The sequence below is a fragment of the Hippoglossus hippoglossus genome, chromosome 16, assembly GCF_009819705.1.
Source record: "Hippoglossus hippoglossus isolate fHipHip1 chromosome 16, fHipHip1.pri, whole genome shotgun sequence".
Taxonomy (NCBI): Eukaryota; Metazoa; Chordata; class Actinopteri; order Pleuronectiformes; family Pleuronectidae; genus Hippoglossus; species Hippoglossus hippoglossus.
Window position 1 is genome coordinate 23,476,055 of NC_047166.1, and position 27,527 is coordinate 23,503,581.

Consider the following 27,527-nt stretch of genomic DNA (forward strand, 5'->3'; position numbering starts at 1 on the left):
AGGGTTGCTCTTTTATCTGTGACCCTTGCAAGGCCCGAGGAAGGGAAGGTTCTCACAATCACACCCCTTAATTACACCATCTCCAGCTAACCATCAGGCCTCCTCCTCGACATTCCTCCAAAACGAGGGGTCCCTCCCCGCTTTACTTTGAACCCTAAAGTATGGCCTCTGCCCACTCACTCTGGTCTCACGCTTTCCCGACCAGTCTAAACAAACCATGGACACACACACATATGCACAAACACACACATACCAATCAGATATGGCTGGAGATAAATCAAATCTGCAATGAAGCTGCGTTCCACATCCTGAAAATATAATTCTGACGATAACTCACTAATCGCTGCAGTAGTTCACTGTTTTCTCGTGTCATGTTTGTGTTATTAACTCAATCATCTGGAAGATTTTAGCTCATCTCAGTATTTCTCTCGCTCCATTGCTCCATTGTATCTTGCATCTCAACATATGTCTCAGATCTCTGAAGTGCTGTAGAGGTTTTAACTATGGAATGCCTGAGTCTGAGGGAGGTATGAATACATTTTGATGTTCTGAGATTTTTATGTCTCTCATCCTCTTCATTCTGGGGGAAACTGAATCCGTTAGGCTTGGGTTTGATACAAGACAATCCCAATACAGGGAGCAGGCTAATAAATCACAAAGCTAATTGGAAAGCACAAAGCTGTCTTTTACCCTTCACATTTCCCAAGCCTGTCATCACCTGAGAGACTTTCAGCTCCCAAAACAAAAAAAATAAAAGCGGTAAGAGGGGGGGGGGGGCGGGGGAGAACATCTGGCAGTACTCTCAAGCAGTGAGGTTGTTGTGCAATCCTCAGTTATTGACAGTAAATACGAGCAACCCAGATGTGTGAAATACTGTATCATTGCAGCAGCAGTAGCACATGACGGGCATTTTTTATTTTAAACATCAGTCTTGGTTGCAGTTTTAGATTTAGTGTGAAAGCGCGGATATGCGGTTTTCTAAATAGAAGATAAGTAATAACGTCACTATGTGAGATGGATGAGGTGGATGACACATCCATACAGCACCATGGGATTTAGAATGCGGGGAGGCAAAGCTTAAGGGTCAGAGGTCATCAGAGAACGAGGTGGGTAGGAAGGGATCACTATGACAGACATTCATCCCTCTGTTCGGTTATCAGGCAAAAGGCTATCTGGGGCAGTGAGGGGCTATCTGTGACACAGGAGAAGCTCCCACACAGAAAGTTGGACGGTCGGCAAGCCAAATGGACAGTTAGGCAGCTTGTACGACAGCTTCAGAAACAGATACAGGGGAGCGGGTTTGTTCTCCCTGCAGGATTAACCTCTGGACCACCTTTAAAGTCTTCATCTAGGTGCCTCAGGGAGACTAATGAGAAATAATGAGGTCATCAGATCCCACTGAAGGCCCGGTGTTCCTGGGACTTAAACGCATTATCATCATTATCTCCCGGCCTGGTTCTGGCCGTGAGTTATAATATGAACACACCAGGAGAAGCCTTGTGTTTCAGCTGTCAAGGGAACATCAGAGACCTCATCATTACTCCACCATTCGCCACATCACTCTGACCCTTTTGGTTTGATTTCACACTTGAAATGTATGTAATGTATGTAATTTGCAAGTCAAAAAAAGTTAACCAATGAGTCACGGAGTGTCACTTGCGATCTATAGGCCCGTGCTTGGCAGAAGCAGATCCCACAGGTGTGGTCTTGACAGAGAGGTCGCCGATTTTATCAGACACTGAAAGCCTCATCTTAGCTCCAGTCAACTGCTGTTCCTCCATAGCCGTACCACACCATATGTAATCTCTTCATTTCTTCAAATGAATATTGACCGGGATGCCTAAGTGACTTTGACATTTTATGAAGGTCTCACGTTCCAGACATGGTCTTTTTTACGTGAGTTGAGCTGGAGGTGATCTGTGTCAGACGACTCATCAATATACAGAGGGGATCTCCTTGAGAAAACTAAACAGACTTGATGTTGTACAGCCGCAGTGTCCATGTTGTAAAAGGCCTGGCAGTGTGAGGGGGAAAACAAGCCCTCTTTTTCCATCCTTCGCCTCCAAGCTGAATCGAAGAGCTCTGACCTACTCTCTAGGCTCGGGTTTGGCTGACATGGAAGCTTTGGCTTGCTCGCTGCCACCCAGCCATGTCGTGTGGAGCTACGGATGGCAGGAGTTTGTGGCAAAGGCCAGAGCTGCCATGTTCCTCCCAACTCTCTCCAGGCAGTTTTTTTTTTTCCACATGGGTGCTCGTCCGCCCACGGGTATAAAGCTAGGTGCAGCTTTGTTGGTGTTCCTGTCAATCAGCATCTTCCAGAGAGAGATCAGGGATGACAGATGTGTCAGCGGTCCTCACAGCTTCTTCACTCCAAGGAATACAGTCCATGATACACCAGCATCTGGTCTTGTATCCATCCAGCGAGCTCCCGAATACACACAGACAGATTGAGCTTCAGACAGTCAGGCACAGACAGCTCTTCCAGTCACACTACAGTATGCATAATTATGCACTGTTTTGAGGAGAAAAAAAAGCGATTCAACTGTGTCTGGCTCTATTGTCGTGGGAGCAGGGCTTGGTTTGGTGGGTCCATTGTATTGTCTGGCAAATCTGAAAGTGCGGTTACTAAAGTTGTGATGATTAAATGTCCCCTGGTAAAACTCAAAGGCCAAAAGCAACTGGTCTTTTTGTTGGTTAGACTGTGCAATGGAAATATCCACAAGCTCAGAATTAGAGCGAGAAAGGGAGAGTTTGACTGAGAGACGTGGAGGGGCAGAGAGAGAGAGAGAGAGAGAGAGAGAGAGAGAGAGAGAGAGAGAGAGAGAGAGAGAGAGAGAGAGAGAGAGAGAGAGCTAGCTGCCAATGCTGCCAACTAAAGGTTGCAGAACTCCTGAGTTATTTCACACAGGCTTGGTACCCATTTGGCTGAGGCCGATGATGCTCGGCTCTTATCCCCCTCCAACTAAACATATTTCCATGGTGTGCTTTAAAACTAAAATGATCTTGGAAAAGACACATCTAATCAGCTTCCACTTCCAGACTTAATTTGATGTGACAAACCGGTTTGAAACACAACAATGGGATTTGGTCACAGATTTCCTCAGTCTGTGAAATGTAATAAAAAATCACAATAATGTTTTTATTCTTAAAATTACCTCAGACAGAAGAGTGGCACATTACGCTGGCACTGATTGAGCTGAGATATCTAAACCATGCATCCAGGATATTGGCAATCTCAGGCCGTGAGTAGACTGGTCGCTGGTTGGCAGCAAGCATCTGGGGTTTCTATGCACTGCGGTGGGATATGGCAACTGGGTTGGTGGCTTAAGTATGTGGATGTATGTGTAGCAGTGGGGGGTCCATAATACACCCCCACCGCTGACCTTCTCAACACTTTCTCTCTTATAAAAGACAGCTCTGATAGTCGCCTTTCAGCTCGTAATTCTTTCAGCCACTGATACAAAATGCCAGAATATGCTTTGGCTCAGTAATGTATGTTAAAACCGAGGTATTATGAAATGTGACTGAGGCAAGATCATGACTGCACCACACTCATGCAGATTTGGCTGTACATAACGCAATACACTGTACGGCGGCTGCTACAAATCTTCCCCGCTGAGCAGTGGGTTGACACTGGAGTGGGGCCTGTTCTGGGTGGCTGATAAGAAAGTCTGTGGATATCATGGAGTTGCAGCATATTGTTTAGGACTCCTATCAACCCGTCCATCAGCTGCTGAAAGGAGTCTTTGCAAAGCACAGCTCGAGGAACAGAATATATGGACATATAGAATGGTATTATGCAACAAAAAGGCATCGCGAACGAACCAGCAACATAACAGTGATGGTAGTTAACACAGTGGCTGCCATATCCCGGGCCTCATTTAAATCCAGCTGAAGTGTAGCTGTAAAGGTGTTTCTAGTTATGTTACGGAAAGTATAGCTCCCATTGTTTTTGGCTCTAATGATGGTGTTACTTCCGCTGCAGCATAAGGGAACCCGCACCCCAGAAAAGAGAGCCTTACATCTAACCTCCATCATGTGAGGCACAGTTCCTTAAGTACTCCTGAGAAATTAATAAGTTATGTAGGGTAAGGACGATAAATAATTTTGCTGAATTAGTATACTATTAGTGTACTGGGCTGCTTCTACATCTTTTAAAGTCATACATTTCCAATATTTATGATCAGGAGGTTGACCTATAATGGCAAAAAAAATAGTGTACACCTTAACTAATTTACAGTATCGACTGTGACATTTCACACTGTGAACCATGAACGAAAATGGTTATACTAAATATATCGCATTGCTGATGTTTTGGCTGCCTGATTGAGCTCACCAATGCAGAAAATTTAAATATGAAAATATAATATATGTAAGGCTATTTCACAAACAAAATATTGAATAAGTATATATTATTTAAATGTATTTATTTTAAGTCTCAATCTCGTAATTTGGTGACTTTCCTTGTGTCAAACTGCATCACATTGTCAGCTCACAGGGTAAAAGTTTTTTTGTCTTTACACCCAATATCTCGCTCGGTTACATGCCTTTCACTCCTCAGTATCCTCTTCAGAAAAATCGGAAAGTGAGGTTTCAGCCAGCGAGTGGCTGAGGGTATAAGCCTTTTGCTTGTCTAGCCCATGTTTTCCTTTACCCAGGCAGTCCACAAAAAAATGTCTTGAATGAGATAAGATCACACAGAGAAACCCTGGTGTAATAATAAGCAGCTGCTCCCTAAGTGATTTCAGGGCCTGTGTTTAAAAAGCTCATGATAACAGAGGTGTAATGCCACGTTCCAGGCCTCTTTGGGAACCAGGAGCACACGGCACATCTGACCACGTAGGCTGAGAACCCCTCACTGTTATCCGTCCACTGTGCCTTTGAGCCCTTGCGTACCAGCTGGACTGTGTCAACTTACAAATATTCACTGACCAGACAATTAGCTTCCAACCCAAGAAAATATGAGTGGAGTCTGTGGAGGTTGGACACAAACTGTTTCGTAAAAATGATGTGCAGAGCGCAACTGAACATGAGGGTCAAACAGGGAAACTGGATTAGAGGGCTGAAAGAGCGATCACATCAAAGTAGGTCTCGCTCTGAGATCTGATGCTACGTGACAATACAAGATGTTGCTCTATGAGCAGTTTAGCAGAAGGATTCAGATTAACTTGCCACACATCAGGATCAGTTTAAGTCAAAATTCACTCAGCATGGAGATAAAGCGGTTAGGATAGCAGGGTTAAAGTAAAAAGGAGAAAAAAAAGGCTTTCTACCAGAGAACAAGATGTCTTTCTCTTCTAATTTTCTCTGAGTTATGAAAATAGGGTGAAATGACTGTGGAGCCTTTAGGAGTTTCCCTCTAATGTGGGGAGATCTGATGAAGATGCATATGTGGGAGTGCATGAGCATGCGGTGATTAAGTGTTTTGTTTGGCGGTATCCAATCAATACCAGCAGTTTGCTAACAGACACTTTTACTGGTTTAAACTGCAGGAGATGAACATTTTCTGCAAAACCTCTGTGATCTCATTAGCCTGAATGACACAGAGATGCTGCAGCAGAGAACAACATCCCATCACAGGATATCTTGAGTGAAATGGACTTCTGATGTTCGGTACTGACTCTGTTGGGACATCTCTACCTTCTGTTGGAAGTAGCAGACATATAAATATAGATATAAATAAGATATAAAATCCCTTTTCCTCCTTTTCATCCAGACCATGCTAGATTCAAATTGTTGGGCTTAGATAATGACAGTAAAGTACAGACAAGAAACAAGGTGATAGAGTGGGGGAATAAGATGCAGTGAATGGTCCAACCAACCAAGAGACTAAACAGGGAATAAAGGTGTAGGCGCCATTGAGGTACAACCCATACCATTCAATTATTGGGTCTTGCACCCTGACCTCACAATTTCTATACTTGACACATGTCACAGCCAGCCTATATGCTGCAGGTTGCTATTGAGGATTTACAGCTAGCTTCACATTAGCCTTGGGAATTGGGGACTCCAATCGAAATGTTCACCTCACACCTGAGCTAAGCTGAGATAACCCCTCAGAAAAAAAGAAAATTTGACACATATTAGTAACATCACAGTATTCAGAAGAATCACTAACTATTGGTTAAGTAGTTCTGAATTTCTAATTATAATACTCAAAAGAAGTCATCGTTGAAATGTAAAAATGGTTTCATGTTTGAACACGTGTTTTTCTGACAACCTCTCAGCCACATATGGTCAGATGTTGCTATTAGGCAGAAGTAACTTCTCACTATTCATCAAATACTGTGATTGGCTAAGCAGCAAAGAGCTCACAAGGCGGCCTAGGATCAGATTTGGCAGAAGGCTGCCATAAACAGCGCTGCAGCATTGGCAATACTCAAAATGTGGATCATAATATCAGGGACTTTGGAGCTATTATTTTGGAGGGGGTGCTCATTACTTCACTTGTCACACATTGTTCACTTCACCGCACGTATTTAACGGTGACCCACTCTGGACAGCGCTGCTAGTAATCTACCTTCCACGTGAAAACAGAATACAATTCTTGGCTAATAAAGCTGGATGGCCATCTTGTTGTGGATGAGCTTTCGGAATGGTGATAGCAAGCGAAGCAACTTTTTAATTTATATTTTAACTTTTTTTTTAAATAAACAGTGAAAACTAGTGAAACCTATTTTCACAATATTGCACCTTTAATTAATGCATTACTACCCTAGATTGAAGAAGAATCACAACTCGACCAGGTGATTCACAAGGGAAAACTCAGTTTTACTAATTATCTGTATTGGCTGGTGCTGCGTCAACATGCTCTTTTAATAATGAAGTGGAATCATTAACTTGCATTTACACCTTTTTTTTTCTCAGTCTTCATTAGAGTGATTCTAGTGCATTTGTCTGGAGTTTGGCTCAAGTAACTAAATAAGTTCAGGTTCCTTTCTGTTTTCATATGAAACCCTCAGCCAACACCCCGGACTGTGTAAACCTATAACTCTCTAGCTCTGCATCAGAGCATATTCCATGTTAGAATAACACAGTGTGCTACATGGGGAGGCGAGGGAAACATTTCATTAATTGGATTTTAGAGTTATTCTTTAACAAGAATCATGTGAACGTGTCAACTTCTAAATGTTGCTGTTTGGAGCAGTTGTTTTTTTAAAGGTAAAACATAATTCAGACTGAAGAAATGGTCTGTTTCAAATTATGAAACCAAAACAATGTTTTGCACAAAACAGCATAGTGAAAAAAAGAACTCGTAGCCTATTACTTTTACTGCAGTACAAAAGAGCAAAAACAGGATGACTATTAACAAAACCATTTAAATAGTTCCATCACTAAAATAATAAATAAAAGTAGAATTTCATCACATTTTCCTTCCTCATAAAATGACTATTAATCTTCAGGATTAATGCTTTGTTTTCCCTTATCTCACTTCAATCAATGTAGAGTTGTTGGAGGATCTGGACACACTTGTAACTGGATTTCTGTTCCAGGCCAAAAAAAGCTTTGACTGCCAAGAAATTACACTGTCTGGTGAAAGTCTCAATTCAAAAGCCCCTGCAGACCGTCAACAAAAGAAGTTAACTTCATGCCCTGATGCTAATATATAATCATCCCTGTAGTTGAAGTGATATTGAATGTCATTGCCAAAAGGCCTGTTTTGTTGCTCTTAACGTGATGTTACGAGCCTTAGTCATCGGAGTCAGTTTGGCCAAATCTTGAGAGTCTCTTAGTTGCATTTGCACCTGGATTTCATGACTTTAAACATCTTTGTAGCTATCGGATGTTAGGTAATGTTAAATACGTTTTAAAGGGAAAAGAAAAAAAATCCAGCGGGAGGCACTGCTAAGACGAAGCTTCACCACTTACATCCACCTGTATGAACTGATGAGCCGTTCAAATTGTGAGATATGTGTGTCTCCTCTGGATAATTGACCATAAATCATGCGTTGTGGGAAAGAGCAAGTTGAGGGAGTGTGTATGTGTGTCTTGGGAAGATGGGGTAGTGAGAGAGGTCAGGGAGATTGAGGGGTAGAGGAGGAGTGAGAGAGAGGCTGGGTGGAGTAGGCTGGAGAGGGCTTACTGGAGCACATGTTGAGTTCAGGGCTGCGCATTCCGTAGTATCCCGCTGGACAGTCGTGGAGACACTCCCCGTACTGCCTCATCCTCTCTCTCCGCAGGAACAGGAAGAGTTTGGGCTGGCAGTTTACACAGCCGTTGTCCCTGGAGCACACCGAGCAGCCCTTACAGATGGGGTACGCTCCATAGCTAGCTGCAGGACAAACAGAGGAGAAAACAGCAAAGGCGATTAATTATATGGAGTTAAACTGACAGTGATTAGTCTTTATGAATCAACCAGAATAACCAAGCAGCAACAGACATTTCTGACATTAATTTGGGGTGACATCCAGCATTTTAAACATTTTCTAAAATCAACCTCATCCATCCATCCATTTATTATTTATACCTTTGAGGGTCGTGGGGAGAGATGGGGCCAATCCCAACTGACATTGGGTGAAAGGGTTGGGTACACCCTGGATCGCTCACTAGTGCTATTGCCAGCTATTGCTAGGCCGATATACAGTATAAAAACTGTATATCAAATTTTAAACTCATATTCGCACCTACGATCAATTTGGCATCTCCAATTAACCTAACCCAAATCTGCATGTCTTTGGACAGTTGGAGGAAGCCAGAGTACCCAAGGAATACACACAGACGTGGGGAGAACACACAAACTCCACACAAAAAGACCCTGGCCAAACTAGGATTTGAAAATAAGAACATTCTTGCTGAGGGGACAGCGCTAACTACCACAACTCAAAAAATACTACCTCACAAAAAATACTTTCTCAGGCAAGATTATTGTCTTGACCGTCATTTATGTTAATTTATTTTAAATACATAATACGGTGGTGATGCAAACCCAGTTGTGTAAGGGTTAGTATTATGCCACAGTGACCGTAAATGTGGGTCGGTGCTGCTGTAAGCTTTAGCCATGGCCGCAATGGAAAAATGCATCTCGCATGGTGGTTCAGAGCACTGTTTATTCTGCAGCAGCAACAGAAGTGCAGAACTCTTTAACAGTGTTGTGTCATCACTCTTCTGTCTTGACCCTCACTTCACCCAGTGACAAGAACAGGGTGAACTTGAGACAACAGTCTTAACTGTGGGAGGGCTGGCCAGTACAAAACAACCCGAGTACAAGACTAAAACCCGAAACAACCATAATAGATATATCAGCAGGATATTCTCTAATTCACAGTAAACATGTCAGTCTCCAAAATTTGTTGTTCACGCAAACTCTAGTTCCCCTCTCGACATTCGAGCGCTGATTGGTTATAAATGTGAATATTGCATTAATTCTGGTCGGAGCTGGCCTCCTGAACCACTGTGTTGAGGCAGTCGATGAAAGCCCCCAAAACCTCAGTGGCTATGGCCTCAGCTCGGATTGCCTGTGGAAGACAAAGGAGCCAGTAAAAAGACAGTCCATTCCACAATAAGTCACTTTCAATGTAAACTCCTTAGCGTCCCGCTTACAGGAAAATGTCCTTGGGCGAATCCAATCTCCCCAAACGAGAGACACTTCGATTAATCTAAGCCAAGTCTTAAATATCACAAGCAGGGACTGGGTAACAGCACCGTTCAAACGGAGCGACCTACCACAATGCTACATAAAACACTGTGCAGCAAACTGGACAAACCCTGAGAGACAGAGCAGAGCATGCCGGTTTTACTGGCTGTGGATCCTCATATTAGATTTCTCTGAACAGATTCACGCAGACGAAAGAAAGCGCTAAGTGGGCCCAGTGCAAGCATCAGTTTGTAATCATGTGGAAATCAGTCAGCAGATGTCAGTGGCTGTCTTGGACGGTCTCCGGCGAGGTACACTGGCTCTGCCAAACTACGCTCATTCTCCTAAAGCTGGGGTGGATGGAAGTAAGATTAAGTGCTAATCAGAACGTGTCTCTGATGGTCTTTAGGGATGAGGTTTACAGCGACACCCCATTGATCACAGCAGTGCCGGGATGTGCACTCCAAACCTATTCATCACACACGCACACACACACACACACTGGCGATTGTTCACCTCTAGTCGACACTCGTTCAGAATGACACGAGTGAGAAATGAAAACCCCAAAGTATGACTCGGTTTGGCTTGTCCACTTCTCGGATGGAAAATTGTGTCCTATGTTCAACTGTCAATCTGGTGTCGAAAGTATTATTTCTTAATTCATTGGTGCTGATGTAGGTCGTACGTCTCTCAACCCATTACAGCATCTGAAGAGCCACATGGTGGACACAGGTGCTGTATAGTATAGGATATGTAATGTACAGCTGGGTTTTTGACTTGATTATTTTTTTTATAATGTGCCTTTTAAAACTTTTACAATTTTGTGCAGGCACCTACATCTTAATATATTTTCATTATTTCATATTTTAACATGTAATAAGTGTTAAAACTTGCATTATAACATGCTAAAAAACACAGTAAATGTCACTTTCATTTAAAAGAAAAAAGTTATTACAGCTGTATTTAAGTGTTTCTCTTTCCCGTCAGGTAACACCACAAACAGAATTTCTCAAACATATCTCAAGTTGCATTCTGTCAGTCCTTCCATTCACTAAAACTCAGCTGCAACATTAGACCAAACCTCAATACTTAACCATATGTTTCTGTCGAATACACAGTCTGGATGTGTTTACAGCAAACTGACATTCACATTAACTTGGTCATATTTGCTCCCCCTGCCCTCGCCAAACCTGAACACAACACCGAAAAGGAAAGGGAAAGCTAACTTGGCAAAAATGGGTAGCTGTCAGACTGGGAAGCTCCAGCTCATCATAGCTATTAACAGTGGGCAAACAATACTATCCAAACAATAATAGAAAAATAAAATCGGGGATTGCGGTCATCTTAGATCACTGGCCGGTCAATCAGCAGAGAAATTACAGTCAGTAAAAAAGCCTCTTCCTGCGTCTGGCTTGAAGATTACGGTTGCTCTTTGTTGTTAAACATTTGTTTTGCTGGTTGCTAATCTTGTAACGCATACACATCACTCGAATGCAGCAGATCCCAACGTCTTGGAATCGGCGTAAAACTGGTTCGAAGGCATATGAAGGTATATGGTGGAGAGTAACTCTTTTTGGTCCTGATCTTGGGAGATAAGCGTCTATGTGTGTGTGCCTTGGAAAGCTTTGGAGGCTCAGGCCACAGGTATGTCAGGAAGGGGGCCGCAATTCACAGTGTCTGGAGCAGCGCTGTCCAACCCACGTCCTACACTACCGACATAATGTCTGTCGACTGCCAGGAGGCTTCAGCCATTCTCAAAGAAAACACTCTCTAGTCTAATGAAGAAATATAAGCGTGGCTCCTTACAGCAGGGAAACTAAAAGGTAATTGTAAAAAGGCTTTTGTGTGAAAACTTTGATCTCAGCGTGCTTCATTGGCATGACAATTGAAAGCAGTTTACCAATGCATGTAGCACTCATGTTTTTAAGTGGCATGAACGAGGGGAAAATCAAAGGGGACTGGGAATAGTGTTCATTATGAAGTCTCAATAGATCACTGCAGCTTAACCTAATTTGGCAGGAACACTGTAATTTTAGTGTGCTGGGAATAGTGTTCTCAGTACTGGATGTGGTTTTTGTTGTGCTTAGTGTATCTCTCTCCTGTTCACCAGCAGATCATTTCAAAAACCCAGTCTGTCCAAATGCCAACCATGTTTCGTCACATGCTCCTCTGCCCTCCGAGGCTCCTTCTCCCCCCCGCAAATCATACAATGCCTCGGCTCCTTCTTCTGGGGTCTCCTCCGTCAATCACGCTGAACCCCAAACTGACCTAGACGTGTGGAAAAGCCAAACAGAAAGAGTACTGTGGGATTTCGGATGCCCGGTTCGCCATACATGAGACAGGAGGAGCACGCACATGTCAATTCGCAGTGCCCCTCCCTGTGCACGATGGACCAATGAGGTTCAAGGTTTGAACCACAGAATACATATTACGTAAAACAAAACAAATCAGCAGTTCCCACTTCTGACATCTATCTGAGGAGCTCTGTGTTGCATTTAGAAACGCCAGAGTCCATGTGGACATCAATGAGGAAACCTCGACAAGGACGTTTCCATGCAGACTGAGGCTTCACTAGTTCCTCAGTGTGTTGTCTAGTGTGTTAAGCTGCAGCTCTTGTGCAGGAACCACATGAATGATGCCTCGCTTATCCCCTCCCTCACTCATCAACAATATATTGTGACACCCAGACTGAAGCCGATGATTCTTGTATAACAAATAGACAATTTCAAGGAATCTATAGGGGGGGATTTAACTCGCGTGTGTTTTTTTAAAAGACGAGATGATTCAGACCTTTGATATGTATCTGCATGAATACAAAGCTAAAAGCCAAGTCAGTTATAAAAATCTCCAGCTGTCTCCAGCTCCATATTTACAAGAGAGTTAATTAGTGGTGTTCTCGTATTTCAAAGTATTCCTTTGAATCGTTCGGAGGACCTAGAGTCCTTAAAGGTGAAATATATTTTATCAGATTGTGCATAGAAGAACGAAAAATCTAATATCTTTAGAAACCCAATCCAAAACCAGTAATTTTTTATATTCCAAAATTCAAGCCAAGAATATAAATATTAAATGTTAAAGGGGCCTTGCAGATATTCACTAGCAATAAGTATCTGGACTATGAACTGTGAATTTTCTTCTTCTTGTAAAACAGTCTGACTTACAACATGAAGAACAATAACATGTTAGAAGCACAGCGCTTTTCACTCAATACTGCTGTGGGCTCGCAGGAGGGTTCGCTCTGATCGCAGCTCAGGAGCAATTAGGGCGGCACGAGATCCAGCAGAAACCCCGAACTCTGTCTCAGGTACGTTTTTACGAGTCCAAAGCAAGCGTGACAGACGGCGCTCGGGCTGCCACAAGCCTCCACATATACAGGGGGTTCCACCCATGGCCAGCTAACTTCCTGCTCTCTATTCACCTACTGTTACCCATGAAATCATTCACATTGACCTGTTCAAACTTTCTGCAACCCGAAACCCTAACAAGGCAAATTGGACATAATTGTTTTGTTTCTTTTAGAGCCCTGAACTTAACATTGAAAACAAGAGAACATTCTTAAGTAGGGTTTCACTGATGTGGAGCCTTTGCAGGCTGACATCAATAAAAACATTTTTAAGGTCCTCCTGAAAGCTGAAAGATACTTTGCAGCCATTTTCAAGTCTTTAAGTTTGAGTATCTAACATAAAAAAATACAATCTAGTATAAGAAACATGATGAATATAAACAGATTCAGTCATAGTCATCATATCAGAAGTTGATAATACAATCTGTTTTAAATTTTCAGTAAGTTTGCATTACCTTGAATAATGAAATGAGATTTAAGTTATGCCAAAAGATCTATGTACTTTGTGCTGTCTGTAGCTTTTTTAATGGTTGTATTCTTCTTTCTCACCTCTCAGCGGCTCACATCCATCAGACTTCCAGACTGGAACACAGAAAATATTTTCTTAAAAGAAAAATCCAGCTATCACCTCTCTAACCCGACACCACCGCTAATGATATGGTCAAATGATTCTTCCTCCAGAGGAGAAACCTAAAGAAAGAGCGGTGGGTCATCCTGAGGTAAATGTTTTAAGTAAAGTGAAATTAATTCACATTATTAGTTGATGATATTGGCACCAAACATTTAAAACAGAGGCTTGTGAGATGGTTGTCTGGATCAGAGCCTAGTTTGTCATAGTCGTATATGATCTCAAATTGAAAATGATGGCACAGGACACTAAAAGGACGGAGCATGCGTCTCGATAAACTACTGAGATGACCTGGAAATGCCGCAGACGTGAGGAAGGAATCATAAAGCTGCTGCGAATTACAAACGCAGCAAATGGCAGACAAGGACTATTAAAACACAAGTGTTTCTTTTTCCACAGTCCTCCTCCATTTCTCCAAGCACCCCTGGTATGTAAATCTAATAATAACGACTGAATGCAACCAACCAACAGCTACACTGTCCATTGTTACAGTACAGCGCACATGACAAAGTTTGGTATCGTCAAGTAACATGAGGAAAACAAAGTAATTCACTTCATTCTCTACATCTATACTAACTATAAAAGTCATATGGAGGAGAGGCAGCAGTGGCAAACCTCAGGTTTTGGGGTTACATGGCAGCAGCAGGTCAGGAAGATTTGTGCTCTCATGTGGAAAGCATCACAGTCACCAACAGAATTATACGCTTTCCTCGTGGCACTGAGACAATTATTGTTTATTGTCCACCTCCCCTTGTTCTCCCTAAATGATGGTATAAGCTTTCTGCTGCTCCACTTTTATGGAAAAAGAGAAAGCTTGGGAGAGGGAAAGGGCAGATAAGGGACAGGCGTTGGAGCTGGTGGCCGACTGGTGGCGATACACGTCCTCGACACTTTTAGAGTTGCAAAAACTGAGAAGTTTGTGAACGCTGCAGGCCCCGTTTTAGTTAAAAATTCTAGTAAAAATTCAGTTTTAGTTAAAAAATTTTAGAAATGGAGACAGAGACACTCACAACCGCTTGCTGATTGGATCTTTTCATTCTGAACATAGCCTTCACTGATTCGTCGGGCTCCTATCACATGACTCTCTTTCAGAAGAAAACAATGGGCATTAGCCTCGGCTACCAGTGTAGAACACAAGATAGATAATCAATTACAAGCGCTGCTGCCCTACGTTCAGCAATTTTAACAACCAAGTCCTTCCATCGTGAGTGGTCACGTGAAATGCGTTTTGAGGCCTGTCAGTATGGACCGGGGTTAAAGCTGATCATGTGGACGTAGACTGTTTTATTTTGAAAATTCCATTTTTAAATGAAAACATAGTAGTGTTGATGTAGCCTTATAAGAAGTAGCAGCAGCAGCAGCAGCAGCTTTTCGGTTCTTTGTTCTGTACCCCAGGCATCCAGGATTACACTGTGTAGCTATAAAACAAAGCAGCGGAGCCAACCGTGTCAACGCTCACACCCGCAGTTCACCAGCTGTTGTAACGTCTCAACATTGTTTGAGCTCGTTAAAAAGCTGGTACGTGGAAAATGACATCAAACCGGCTGCTTTTTCGCGCCCGTGACTGTATTTGCCATGGAAGTGGAAGTCGCACTTAGCTCAAAAGTTGTGGGAGAAAAAAAAAACTAACTGAAGGGGTAAGCGTTGGGGTGGGGGTGTGGGTACATCGGACTCTGTGTGCGCTGAAGGCACATTTCTGTTCCAATTTAGCAGAAAATATGTTGGACTTGCCTCCGATTCCTTTACAGCTGGAAATGGTCAGGTTTTAGGATCTACATTTTTTTCACCCCCCCCCCCCAGTTTACTTTAACAGATCATACTGTAAGCACATGTTTATAATCCAGGACAGTCCTGCTTCATATAATGATTTTGCAGCATGAGACTGAGCAAACACATTCGCTGTCAAACATATTAGATCGAGGCCAGAAGAGCGTTCTCCCGCGACACAGATCCACCGGGCGAGGCGGTGCAGCGAGGGAGATTTGAACCCTCACTTGAAAGGGTGGTGCTTTATGCGGCGCTGAATGGGTAAAACAGGCAGCCTCGGTTCAAACAGGCAACTGGAAACTGGTCGGCCAATTTAAAGCTGCACTTTTTAGTGCACAATAAAATACAAGCACAGGGTAATTTACTTTGCCTTGAGTCAACAGGTTGAGCCACAGCCGCATGCAGGTGAGAAAACTGACTCTGACTCGTTGCATGACCACATGAAAGAGAGAGAAAGAGAATTAAAGGAATAGTTTTTTCTCTCTGGCAGATAAATTAAAAGATTGAGAGCACGTCATGTCTCCGCTGGCCACAGAACGTGACCTGTGCAGGGGGAACTGATCGACTCCGCTCTGCCGTCATATTCTGTGAACATGTGGTCAGTCAGATAGAGATGCTGACAACCTGGAAACACTCTCTGCACCTTTCCCCCAATCTGTCCAGCTGAGCTCATCATGGCTCTCACCCCTGCACTCTATATCAAGTCTATATGAAGGGCCTGGATCGGTCCGCTCCCTTATTAATATTGTTATGATGGATTATGACTTAAATCCCATGTCCTGGGTCATATCCCACATCTGGATCCCATGATGTGAGAGAGACCTCATAATTCCTGTTTGAGGAAAATTAGAAATAAAAAAGGTGACCTAACCAAATCTCACGGTCTGCTCTGCTCGTCTTTTCACACTCTCCACCACGATGGAACCTCTGACCGTTGACCATAACAGACATCTGACCACCACGGAAAGCTCGACTTGATGTGGTGGCCAACTAACAGCATCGCCTCTTCACTGCAGCTCTGTGGCCCCGTAAAATATTTTACAGTCCAGCCTGACACTGAAAACAACGGAATATCTGTTCACAGTCAGTGTCAACATTAATTAAACGACGCACTGAGACAATGCCATCAGTTCAGCGTTTGTTCCAGTGGAGGGAAAAATCGAGCTAAAAATAGCTGAGTGAGGCTGTTATTTTTGGTGTTGTTTTATGTGTTTCTGGCACAGCTATGAAGTGGTCACACCAACATATAATGCAAATGGCAGCACTTCATGAGAATATAATGACTGGAATATCCCAAACCGAGCAGGGGTTCTCCCGCACACACGTCAAGGCTAAAACCAATATATGTTCTCTCTCTTGCCGTCGTCTCTTAAAGAGAATTCAACCTGGCACTTCCAGCTGAGTGGCACAGGTCATCACCACTCAGCATCTGTCTCTGATTCTCTCAGTGATGCTCACTTTACTGTAAACGCCACGGTTGGTGAGCGCAGGTGCAAAAGGCGCTTTATTTAATACCCTCAGGAATGGAAGCACGATGGGAGCTAAACAACGACCCGTGAGGATGGACTTCTCTCTGCGTAGGCAACAGAAGACGAGCATGTGTTTTATGTTTCTCGCCAGCTTTTCTTCTTCTCCCCGCACCCATCTTTATTCACTCTATCAAAGAATTATGTCGATGTTCTTGCGAAACACCCCCCGTAAAATTCCACTTATCTTCAACGTTTCTCAGGAACTCATACCATACCTTCCACGAACACATGATCAAAGCTCATTTTGATCTAAGGTTGTGTATTTTAGCATTAAAATACAGCTGCAAATGGAAACATGCAGGTTCTAAGCAACTAGGAAAATGTGGGCCAACGAAGCACTTTGCAGATTTAGTCAATAATGAGACGGCGAAATGATGACATTCATACGATTTCTGAAGATCCAACTGGATGAATTATGGCTCTCTTTCAAAATTTGTGCCAAAAACACACGGACCTTTAGCTGCAAAACTATTTGGAGTGTAATAAATCGTTTTATGGCTTTAAGTCATCACAGTCCGGGGATGATGCACGCCACATTTGGAAATTATTAGTTCAACTGTCCAGGAGGTGTTTGCAAAATACAGTGGGTTTTTCAGGAAATTTGTTTTTTAACAATTTCATGGAATTATATGCAACTGCCGAGAAAGAGAAAGAAGATTATTTTTATATACGTCAAGCAGTTTAACTTATCTCGAACATTTGGTTGCAGTGGGTCTTTATACGGAGCTGGCAGAAGGCATTTCATAATTTTTTGTACTGTCCAGGCATCAAAATACAGAGATCCCTCACATCAGTTTACATGAAGCCAACAAATTAAAAGATGTAGAAACAAACCATGGTTGCAATGCAGACGGTGGTCCTTGAAATGCAGATGAAAGATTTTACTTTACAGATAAATGTCTTAATTTCTGAATTCATGTGGAAGCTGTGCGTCAATGTGCCACCTTTCAGAGGACATGAGGGAGATAAGACAGACGAATGTGACCGCTCTACTTCGTCTTTGTTCTATCTCGTATGTGTCTCAAAAGAACCAGCCTGTTATTTCCGACAGGCTTATGACAGTAACCAATCACATTACAGCCTAAAGATGAAGTACAAGCGGTGCAAAATAAGAAACGAGCCCCGAGAGAATGGGGAAAGGGTGGGAACTTTGAATTTTCAGTATTTACACTCCCCCCTCAAACTGTGGGAGAAATGTGTTTTCCCCTTGGCGTAGAAAGAAGAAGGAAAAGAGGGGAAAAGGTGGCTGGAGAAAAAAGGTGGAGTGGCTCAGATTAGCCCACATGTTGGTAATTTATCACACATAAACCTCACACCTAATTTTCACACCTGTAGCTCAATGTGCTGGAAGTCTAGTAATTCACTCATTCACACACACACCCACACACACCCACACACACCAAAGCACATGCTGCTGAGAGGGACCGTGTGACGAGGACATGGCAGGCGAGGATCAGTGCAGTCCGCGGGCAGGCTTGGCATATTTGCACCCTGAGCTGAATTTCTCCATCTCTCCCACCCTAACCTGTGTTCCCGTCTGCCTTCCCCCATTTGTCATCACCCTGACTAAACTCATCCCGATCTCCAGCTCACACGTCTGAAAAACAAAAGAGTTGGACGGAGATTCTTCATACTTGCCAGGAAGCTCAACGTACAGTCTATACGGATCCAGATGGGGAGATACTTGTCTTTTGCTGAGGTGTCATGGAACAGATTGAAAACTAAAAGAAAAATGTGAAATGTTCGCACAAATAATAGTGTTTTATGACTTCCTGTCAGTGAGAGTGCTAGAAGACATAGCCAAATCATTTCCTTAATTAAATTTAGGAAAAAAATGGATCGACCATTAAATCACTGGAAGTGAGGATATGCATTAAAACAGTTAAAGTATTGTAGGGATAGGAAATGAATGGTCCATCAAATCTGAAATAATTAAATTCACAATATTATCATGAGGTCCTTTTATTAGCTTTCCCCCCAACATTTACCATATCTCATGGTGATCAGCAGATGGGGTTTGCTATAGTTACTATAAGTGACTAAAAACGTTGCTACCGTGCTCCTGCTGCTGACCATGAGATATGGTAAATGTTGGGGTAAAAGTTAATTGGCCCTCGAGTCAGGCCTTTGGTGGCTTGTTTGCTTGTTTTTGTTGCTTTTGTTGAGAATGTTAAATTATTACTACTACAAGTACAAAAGTAACTTTACCCTTTAGGTTTTATATTATTATGGGCTATATTTTGGGGATATCCTCATACCGATCTCAAGCAGGCACGACATGCCACAAAGTTTCGCCTCATTAACCTTTTAACAAGATACAACGTCAGACTCCTCCTCGCCCGCAGAGGTCTGCAGGGAGATCTGAGGTGATCGCCAGGGTCAAAAGTGGAGTGCACCACAGGGGACAGATGGCAAAGACCTGGTCTCACTTTCACACATGGTGCGTGCCACAGAAAACACTCCTAAACATCAAACCATTACTCCCCCCCCCCCCCCCCGAAAAAAAAGGCTGGATCCAATATCTACATCACATTTTTCATGGGAAAAGGACACAAGCTTACTTGTTTTCTCACCTAACTGAAGTCTGCTTCATTATAGATAAACAGCAACACTAATATTTGATCACTGCGGCAGTAAGGAGGTTAGATGTAAGAAAAATACAGAGATTTTCCTACTGAAGCTTCCACACAGCCAACATGTTGTCCCAGCTGTTACATGTGGTCATGTCTTACTTGATCAGTAACGTGAAGGTTAGTGCCGGCACACACACAAAACTAACTTTAAAGAGAAGTTCATCTGAGGTGTTATTACAGGCCTATGATATACAGTTTAATTTGAGTGGTGTGTGTCTCCAGATGAGAGCGTCCACCTCCACCTCTAGCAGGTGTCTGGGTCACGTCTGTTCTTGTGTTCTCATACCACCGCTTGAACTGCACCTGAATGGCTGGCACCACCCGAGCCTCTTAACAGAAACCGGCTTGTGTTGGCTCCGAAAGGCCACGCTCAGCCCTCAGGAGTACGCGTCTCACAGTGCCCTTTGAGAGGAACCAGGAATAAATGTTTTCATAAAGCAGGCGGGACGAGTGTATTCCACGGGCCAGGACGGAGCACATGAGGTAAAATGAACATCTATAACCGGGGCGCAAAATTAATTTCCTCTCCGTTAAAGCACTACATGACGCTCTTGGGCGCTGAAATGTAATCTGGTGCCACAAAAAAAAACAACCATGAGCTTTGGTATGCAGGTGAGCTAGAGTCTCACAAAGGTGTTGGATGTTGTGAAAAAAAGAACTTTTGGATGAAGAAGCAGAGACATGCATCCAAAATCTCTGGGTGGCACCGAGGTCGCTTAGTGTATTATTTCCTGGAGGCAGATGTATGGAGCTGTACCTGTCTTGTGTCTACATGCCGCAGTGTTTACTGCTACAAACGAGCAGCACATTGGGTTGTCATGTATTGGCTGCTGTTACAACAATGTTCCAAAAAGCAGGATGAGCCAAAGGACTTGTCTGTTCTTCTTTATTCTCTTGTTTTCAATAAACAACATTTAACACTATATAAGCTCTATATATAGTATATATACTGTTCAGCAATGAATATGCATATGTGTTCATGGTCGTTGATGATGATAACCAGCCCTGCATTGTCCATGACACTCCACTACTGTCCATTACTGCGCCAAGGCAGTACCATCTCTAAAGCCATTAGCTGGTAAACATGTAAACTACATGTGACCCCTGTCTAGGGATACCTATTAGTTATGACTCCTGCTGGTGACAGCTGTTTACACAGCTAAGGCCGCTGCTCCTGAGCTCTGGCCCAAGTCCAAATAAAATAATATCCAGTTTAAGGAGAAGTCAGCCAAGATGTAACACAAGTGCATAACATGAGGGGAAGACCGAGCGAAGGAATCCGAGAAATGTTAATGGACTCCTTTTTTCTTTTTAAGCTTTATACTTTTCTGTCTAGCATTTGTCTCTACCACAGGCGTGTTTCATTGTGTGGGTCCGAAAACAAGATGAGTGAGAAACCCTAATGGGCAAAGAAAAGTCAAAAGCAGTCACCACAATTGATGTGCTCGTTGACAAAGCTCAGCGTAAAAAAATGTGCTGCGTTAAAATCATAACACATCTTTATAAATTTTGTCCCACAATTAGACATTACTGTCTCTCTCTCTCTGTCTATGTGTGTGTTTCTGTGTCCTGAACTTGTGTAGCATACAGCAAAGCACAAAAAAAATCATACGTGGGCTTAAGACAACACAGACAACAACAAGGCAAACAACAACAACAAAAGACCACAACCACACGACAGCTGGGTCACTCATGCTTCATATTTCCACTGAACAGGGCTGGGCCCACTTTAGTGGAGGTCGGGCTCAGCCGTGGAGAAACGTCTTGGCTTCGGGGAGCAAATTACGGCTCATATGCATTCGGTGGCAGGTGATGAGAAGCATAAGCCAATGTGCAGGACTGACAGGTGGCAAAGGTTCAATTCAGTGAACTGTGACCTGGGAGGAGTGAAAACGGTTTCACGGTGACCAATTACACCCACGATTATTTCATAGTATTTCTTGTAAATGCTTTTAAATTGCAGCCTAAAATTTCCATCTATCCATTTATTAGCTATACCGTGTTTCCTTTGAGAGTCGCGGGGGTGGCTGGAGCCAATCCCAGCCAATGTGTACACGCTGGACAGGTCAGCATGAGTCTATCACAGGAACTAAAGTTTTACTGCTGGAATAAAACTCTACAAAGACAAAGACCCTTCGCCAACCTACACGAGTGGGTGACGCATTAAAGGAACATGAAGTGTCTTGAGTCACTGTTCAGTGACCCCCACTGCTTCTGCGTTTGTTTTTCCCCCGACTCATTTATTCATGTCTTTCCTTTAATTTGTCACAATGTCTGCAGGCTAGTTCACTTATGAAACCCAACTACAACAGCCATGGAAGCAAACTGTAAGCTGTAATTGGATTGACAAGATGTTGGATCCACCCACAAAAGGCTGATTGTGAGAGGCGTCAGCAGGGCCGCCATTCAGTCTGGCTACACTCGCACTGTGAAAGAAAATCCCAGCTTCTTTGGGTGAATTTGCAGCGACGAACAGCATCAATCCTGACCGTGGAGCAGCAGAAATCCATACTTTTGTATTTATAATGGATCAATTGAGTACAGCATGTGCTGTGAGAGTTGTCACACATATTAAATGAGTCGACAGAGAATCACCTCTCAGCTCTACGGAGCATTTCACAGTCTTTCGGCTCACTGCTTTGGTTGGAATCTTTACTGCCATTGTAAAGAAAGAGAAAAGTAAAGTGAACATCATCGAGCATTAGCAGCTAAAGTGCCACATGTTTCCCTCAGGAGTAGATGGAGACAACACTCAAGCTAAAAAGAGAATAAATAACGAACTTACATTTGTTGACTCCACATGAAGGCTAGCGTTGCTCTGTACATGCTGGGTTTGTAAATAAGCAACTGGTTGCTGGCAAAGTGTCAGTGTGTCGTCTTTACAGCTTTTTAGGGTGCTCCCACACAGCTCCCATTGCTAGGAGGGCAAATGCCCCATGTCGCTATGTCAACACAGTGACAGCTCGCCCTATTCTAAATTGTCCTGCCACAGTTTCATAATTTCATTTTTTACACATAATGCCATAAGAGATCTCTAACCTGGTGTTTTGCTCAATAGCTGAATTGTATAGCTGCGTACAGCGTGATTTGAAGCACTATTTTCCGTGTGCTGGCTTGTGCTATCATACATAAAGTTGTTGCTGTCCATGCAGACAGTCAGTCCTTGTAGTTTCAGCTGCGGTTATTCACATACCCATAATACGCACACAATGCAGTTCTCTCTCTTACGTGAGAACTTGTATTTCACTTTACTCTTTCTTTCTCTTTTTACATTTGCTCTTTCTTCAGTCTTTGTACCTGTCACTTGGAGTTTATTCCACTCGACAGCGGCGTGCGTGTGTATGATAACCTCAGCTACCGCCAATAATTGACTGAACTCAATGAGAAAAACGCTGCAGAGAAAGTGAAACAAAAGACCGCCCTTTTATTTGGATCCACAACAAAATTCTAGAGGTTGCTTTCTGACCCATATCCCATCCTTCCCCCAAGTTTTGAAGTAATCCTTCCAGTAGCTTTGCATAATCCTGCCCACTAACAGACAGACAGACACACAGAACAAAAACATAACCTCCTGGGTGGAGGTAATAATGCAGATTTATTATTACATGTATAAACCAAAGCAGTGTTACCTGGGAGACTCAGAGGGAATTTGAGGCCAACCAGAGGTCAACTCATTTTCTCCGCTAAGATGAATCTATCAGGAGAGTCAAGGCAGAAACAGTAAAGAAAGACAGAAAGGAATAACGTAGGATTCTGGGCAATGTTCAAAAAAAGTTCGGTTTATCTTAGAAGTTCATCAAAATGAGTGATAATCATTACGGTGTGAATTTTAAAAACTCTGGCGGGATAAGTACATTATCCTGCTTCGAGCCAAAGTATCACGCACTGTCGCTTCCGTCATGGGACTGATCAAACATTTTCTCGTCATGATCTGATAACAATCTGATGCACGTTGCTCCTCTACCCTGTGGATCCCTTCCTCTCATCACTGTCCTCCTCTTTGCTCCTTCTTTTCTGTCCACATAAATCTACAGGGGATGACCCTCTGAGACCTCTTTACGTCTCTGACATGCACGCTATGTCACCACCCCCACCCCTCACTGTGTGTCTTCCTACAGCGGGTGTCAGGGAGACAATGAGCTCAGCATCCAGGCCCAGTAATGACTCCCAGCCTTGCTCCTGATTAAAAACACACCGGGAGCTTCTGCACTCCGCGGGCAGCCATGAGGCCTTTCCCTTCGTCACACCGCAAGGCCTGAGAGCTACAGGAGATAGAAGCACAAGCCAGGCCTCAACACTGCTCCATGCCCAATACAACAAAAGAGATCTCGTGTAAGCATGACCCGCTGCAGCATTCAAAGCTCTTGTCCCAACTAGTTCAAGCCCAATTCCACAGGCAGGTCTTCGTTTAGTCTGAGGGTGCCCAATTACCCACATTAATCCCAACCTCAGCCAAAACCATAACAAAGCCATAACACTGGCAGCATACAGTCCCTGGCTCGGATACATCAAGGGCGGGGCCAAAACATCCTGCCACATATTTGCATGTTGTTTAATCTGTGCCTGGTTTACTTTTTTTAAAACATCATGATCAAATTGGCTATCAACTCAGGTGCTCCTTGTTTTTTTTGATGTATTCAGTTACTCAGGACTATCCGATGTAGTTCCACAGATGGACACAGATCATGAGACAATAGGGGCTGCAGCACCTTTAACTTTACATCTCTGTGTCTCGCTCCACAGCGAGACGCTTTATTGCATCTGACCAGCTCACTTCCTCTCCATACCAAAGGCATTGCATGCTGAGCTTCATTTTGATGTGGCGTGTAAGCGTAGTTAGAGGTCCCATAAAGCAGGGAGAGGGGGTCCATGTTTCGAATGTTGAGGGGTGGGCACTGGGGTGAGAGGTCCGAGCCCCGCTCCTCCCTGCCTTAGTCGAGCAGCAGCCGTTCAAACAGGCACTGATGCAAGTACCCTTAAGCACCAAACTAGCGTCAGCATGTGTGTGTGTGTCTGTGTGTTTGTTTCTGCACACGTCGGTGTATTTTCTCAGGAGGCCTCCTTGAGTTTCAGATTTCCAGGCCTTGCAGATCGATGCAAAGTAGGTACTGGTAGGCACGCACAGGGAGAAACACACTGACAAGGCAAACAAGAGCAGATACAGAGCGTCGCCTTTTCTAGAAACATTAGACATTAAGATTCCTTCCGAGGGCTCTTGGATCCACTAAATCCTTCCAGCTCTCCAACACATTTGGGGAAGGTGGGAAATCAAATTCACACCATGTCAGATAGGCTTTTCCAAAGTTAACAAGTTGCACGCCATGAAGTTGTTTGACATTTTGGGGAAATTCTGTTAATGCTGTGAGACGATAAGACTCTCACATCTGTGCAGTAAATACGTAGCTGGAGCCAGTAGCCAATCAGCTTAGTTTAGCAGAAAGGATGGAAACAAGAGAGGGAGCTAGTCTCTTTCTGTGTGTAGGAAACAAAATCTGCCTTTCAGCACCTCTAAAGCTCATGAATTAACACATTATTCCTCGTATGATCCGTACAAATGCCGAGGAGTAAAAACAACAATTTGCTGAGTTATGGAGGGTTATGAGTTATTTCTTGGCCGGCAGCAGAAACTTTGCTTTGCCTCTGCTGGTTGCCTGTCAAGTGCTCCGAGCCAAGGAACAGTAAAACAATAAATTATCATGTTTACACTGCGTTGTTTTGTACAGATTAAACAAAGTAGATATAATGTGTAAATTAGTGAGCTTTAGAGGTGCAGGTATGTGACTTTTTTTTACCTTCAGACGGAGCCAATTTAGCTGTTTCCAGTCTTTGTGCCAAGCTTAACTTACGGCTGCAGGATGCTGTGAGAGTGGAATCGATCTACTCGTTTAACTCTGTGCAGCAAAGCCAATGAAAGGCAGCAAACAGTTGTTTAGAATTCACCTCGTGTAACTGAGCCTATTTTTAGGTGAAGGGTGATTTTAGTTGTTTTATTTTGTAAACAACAAAAGGGAAATTGGTCATTTTTAACAATCCCCACGATCATGTACGCTGGCGTAAAAAAAAAAAACACAATGAATGCCTATTGTGTCTATGTTATAACCTCTAAACAGCTCTTCACTGGATTCTTTGAGAGGTGTGTATTAGTAATGTGAGAGGTACGTCTGGAAGTGCGTTTCAGTGTACACGCCTGAGGGGCTCCATCTCCGGCTCTGGGCAGCTCTCCTACCTATGAAGCCCTTGCATGAGTCATTTTTTCAAAAAAAACCTCCTTTTGTGTTGTTGTTTTATGTGTGGCACTTAGAAATGATTCCCACATTAGACTTTTTACGGCCCAATAAACTTGAGAGCATCGGACCAAATTGGCTGGTCATATTTAGTAGCTTTATAAGGAAACGTATTAAGGTGTAATTGCTGCAGGGGAGTGTGCAACTGAGGGAAACAGGCATAGGTGAGGGTTACAAAACCACCCTCGGCCGCTCTGCAGGGACACTGTCCTTTTTGTCTGCTCCTGGTGAGTTTCCAATCACCGCGAGGAATTTGGAAATCTGGAGCATGTTTCAAGATTTTATAAAAATGTTCACATTTCCGAAAAAAAACAGAGCATTTACAGTGTGGTAAAAAATGTAGCCCGAAATAGAAACATGTGTTTGGCGTTTGGCTTCGCCAGCATTTGGGAACCTCTGATGACAGTGATTGAGGGTGGAAGAGAAGATCCCCTTGTGCATTTGTGCTTGGAAGAAAGCGGAAAAGGAGAGAGCAGATCTGTGCACAGTGATGTGATGGATGGAGGTGTGCAGAAGTGTTACAGAACAAGCTTTCTCATCCATGTGAAACACCCAAAGAGTTGACAGATGAGTCTGAATCCCGTCTCCCACCTCCCTGCCTCGCTCCATTCACAAACCTACTGCAGAAAAGTGAGATAAAGGATCATTTATCTACTAAAATTCTAAAAGGTTTCATTTATTACTTTTAAGGTAATTAAAAGACTGATTCTTTTTATAACTGAAGGGAAAACAAAGAAAAAGTGAAACGGATCGCCCCCCCCCCCCCCCCCCCCCCCCCCCCCCCACTGTCACGTGGTTCCTCGAAAGAATCTCTCCCTGTGTCTTTCTCCCCGTTAGAAAGTTCATGCCACTGCATGTTTTTTCCTCTGCTGGGGTTTTCGGCAGTGTAGCATGGCATGAGCGCACTGAGGAGCCTTTCACCGGCTTCATCTGATACCGCTGTGACTCGGGGCAGGAGCTGCGCTACGGGCCAGGATCGACATGCATGGGTTAGTAGGTCAAACAAGGAGCTAGTCTTTCGACGGAGTTTGAAGGCTGGGTCAGACTAATGTGATTTATCAATACAGCACATAAGTGAATCATTGTGCGTAATGACCATGATAATCCCGGGGACGGACCCTGGATGTGATTGGCTGAGGAGTTGGGGTGGGTGAAGTTGGAGGGGGTGCATGCGTTGTTCTTGACATGATGTCTTGATTAGAGCATCAGGAACATGCACCTGTAGGGTGTTATTGTAGCTTGCTTTACTCCTCTTCTCTCTCTCTCTCTCTCTCTCTCTCTCTCTCACACACACACACACACACACAGACACGCACACACAGATTTACGCTTATCGAGGCTTGGCTGATGGGGCCTGGGAGAGAAAAGACAAAGCTCTGTTCCTTGACGCCAGAGCTATGGGCTCAGGTCAAGACTCGGCTCGCTGTAATCCCTCTCAGGTGATGCTGTTCACATTCAGCCGTTTCCAGCTGATCTGCTTAAATATGCCGTCCTCATCCCGGAAAAAGCCCCCACCCCTCCTCAGCCAACTAGCACCATACCTCCGAGGTTGCGGAGAGGAGGAGAGGACATGAGAGGAGAGGAGAGGACATGAGAGGAGAGGAGAGGACATGAGAGGAGAGGAGAGGACATGAGAGGAGAGGAGAGGACTGCATTTCTGTAAGTTTAAGATTCTGGAGCAGTGCATAAAATAAACTGTTTGGAGTTTAGTGGAATAAGAAAAGGTCAGGGGTGTAGGGGGTAACATCACCTGGATTAGAGTAATGAGA

The 27,527-nt window shown here is 43.6% G+C and overlaps 1 protein-coding gene across 3 annotated transcripts in view; it reads right to left on the bottom strand.

Moving 5' to 3' along the window:
* The window catches only part of rspo2 (R-spondin 2), a 58,163-nt gene that overhangs the window by 26,128 nt on the left and 4,508 nt on the right, over positions 1-27,527 (bottom strand). For all 3 annotated transcript variants that reach the window (XM_034611950.1, XM_034611949.1, XM_034611948.1), the window contains one exon: positions 8,084-8,272. In XM_034611950.1, the coding sequence (XP_034467841.1) occupies positions 8,084-8,272 (189 nt within the window). The remainder of the gene's footprint in view (positions 1-8,083; positions 8,273-27,527) is intronic.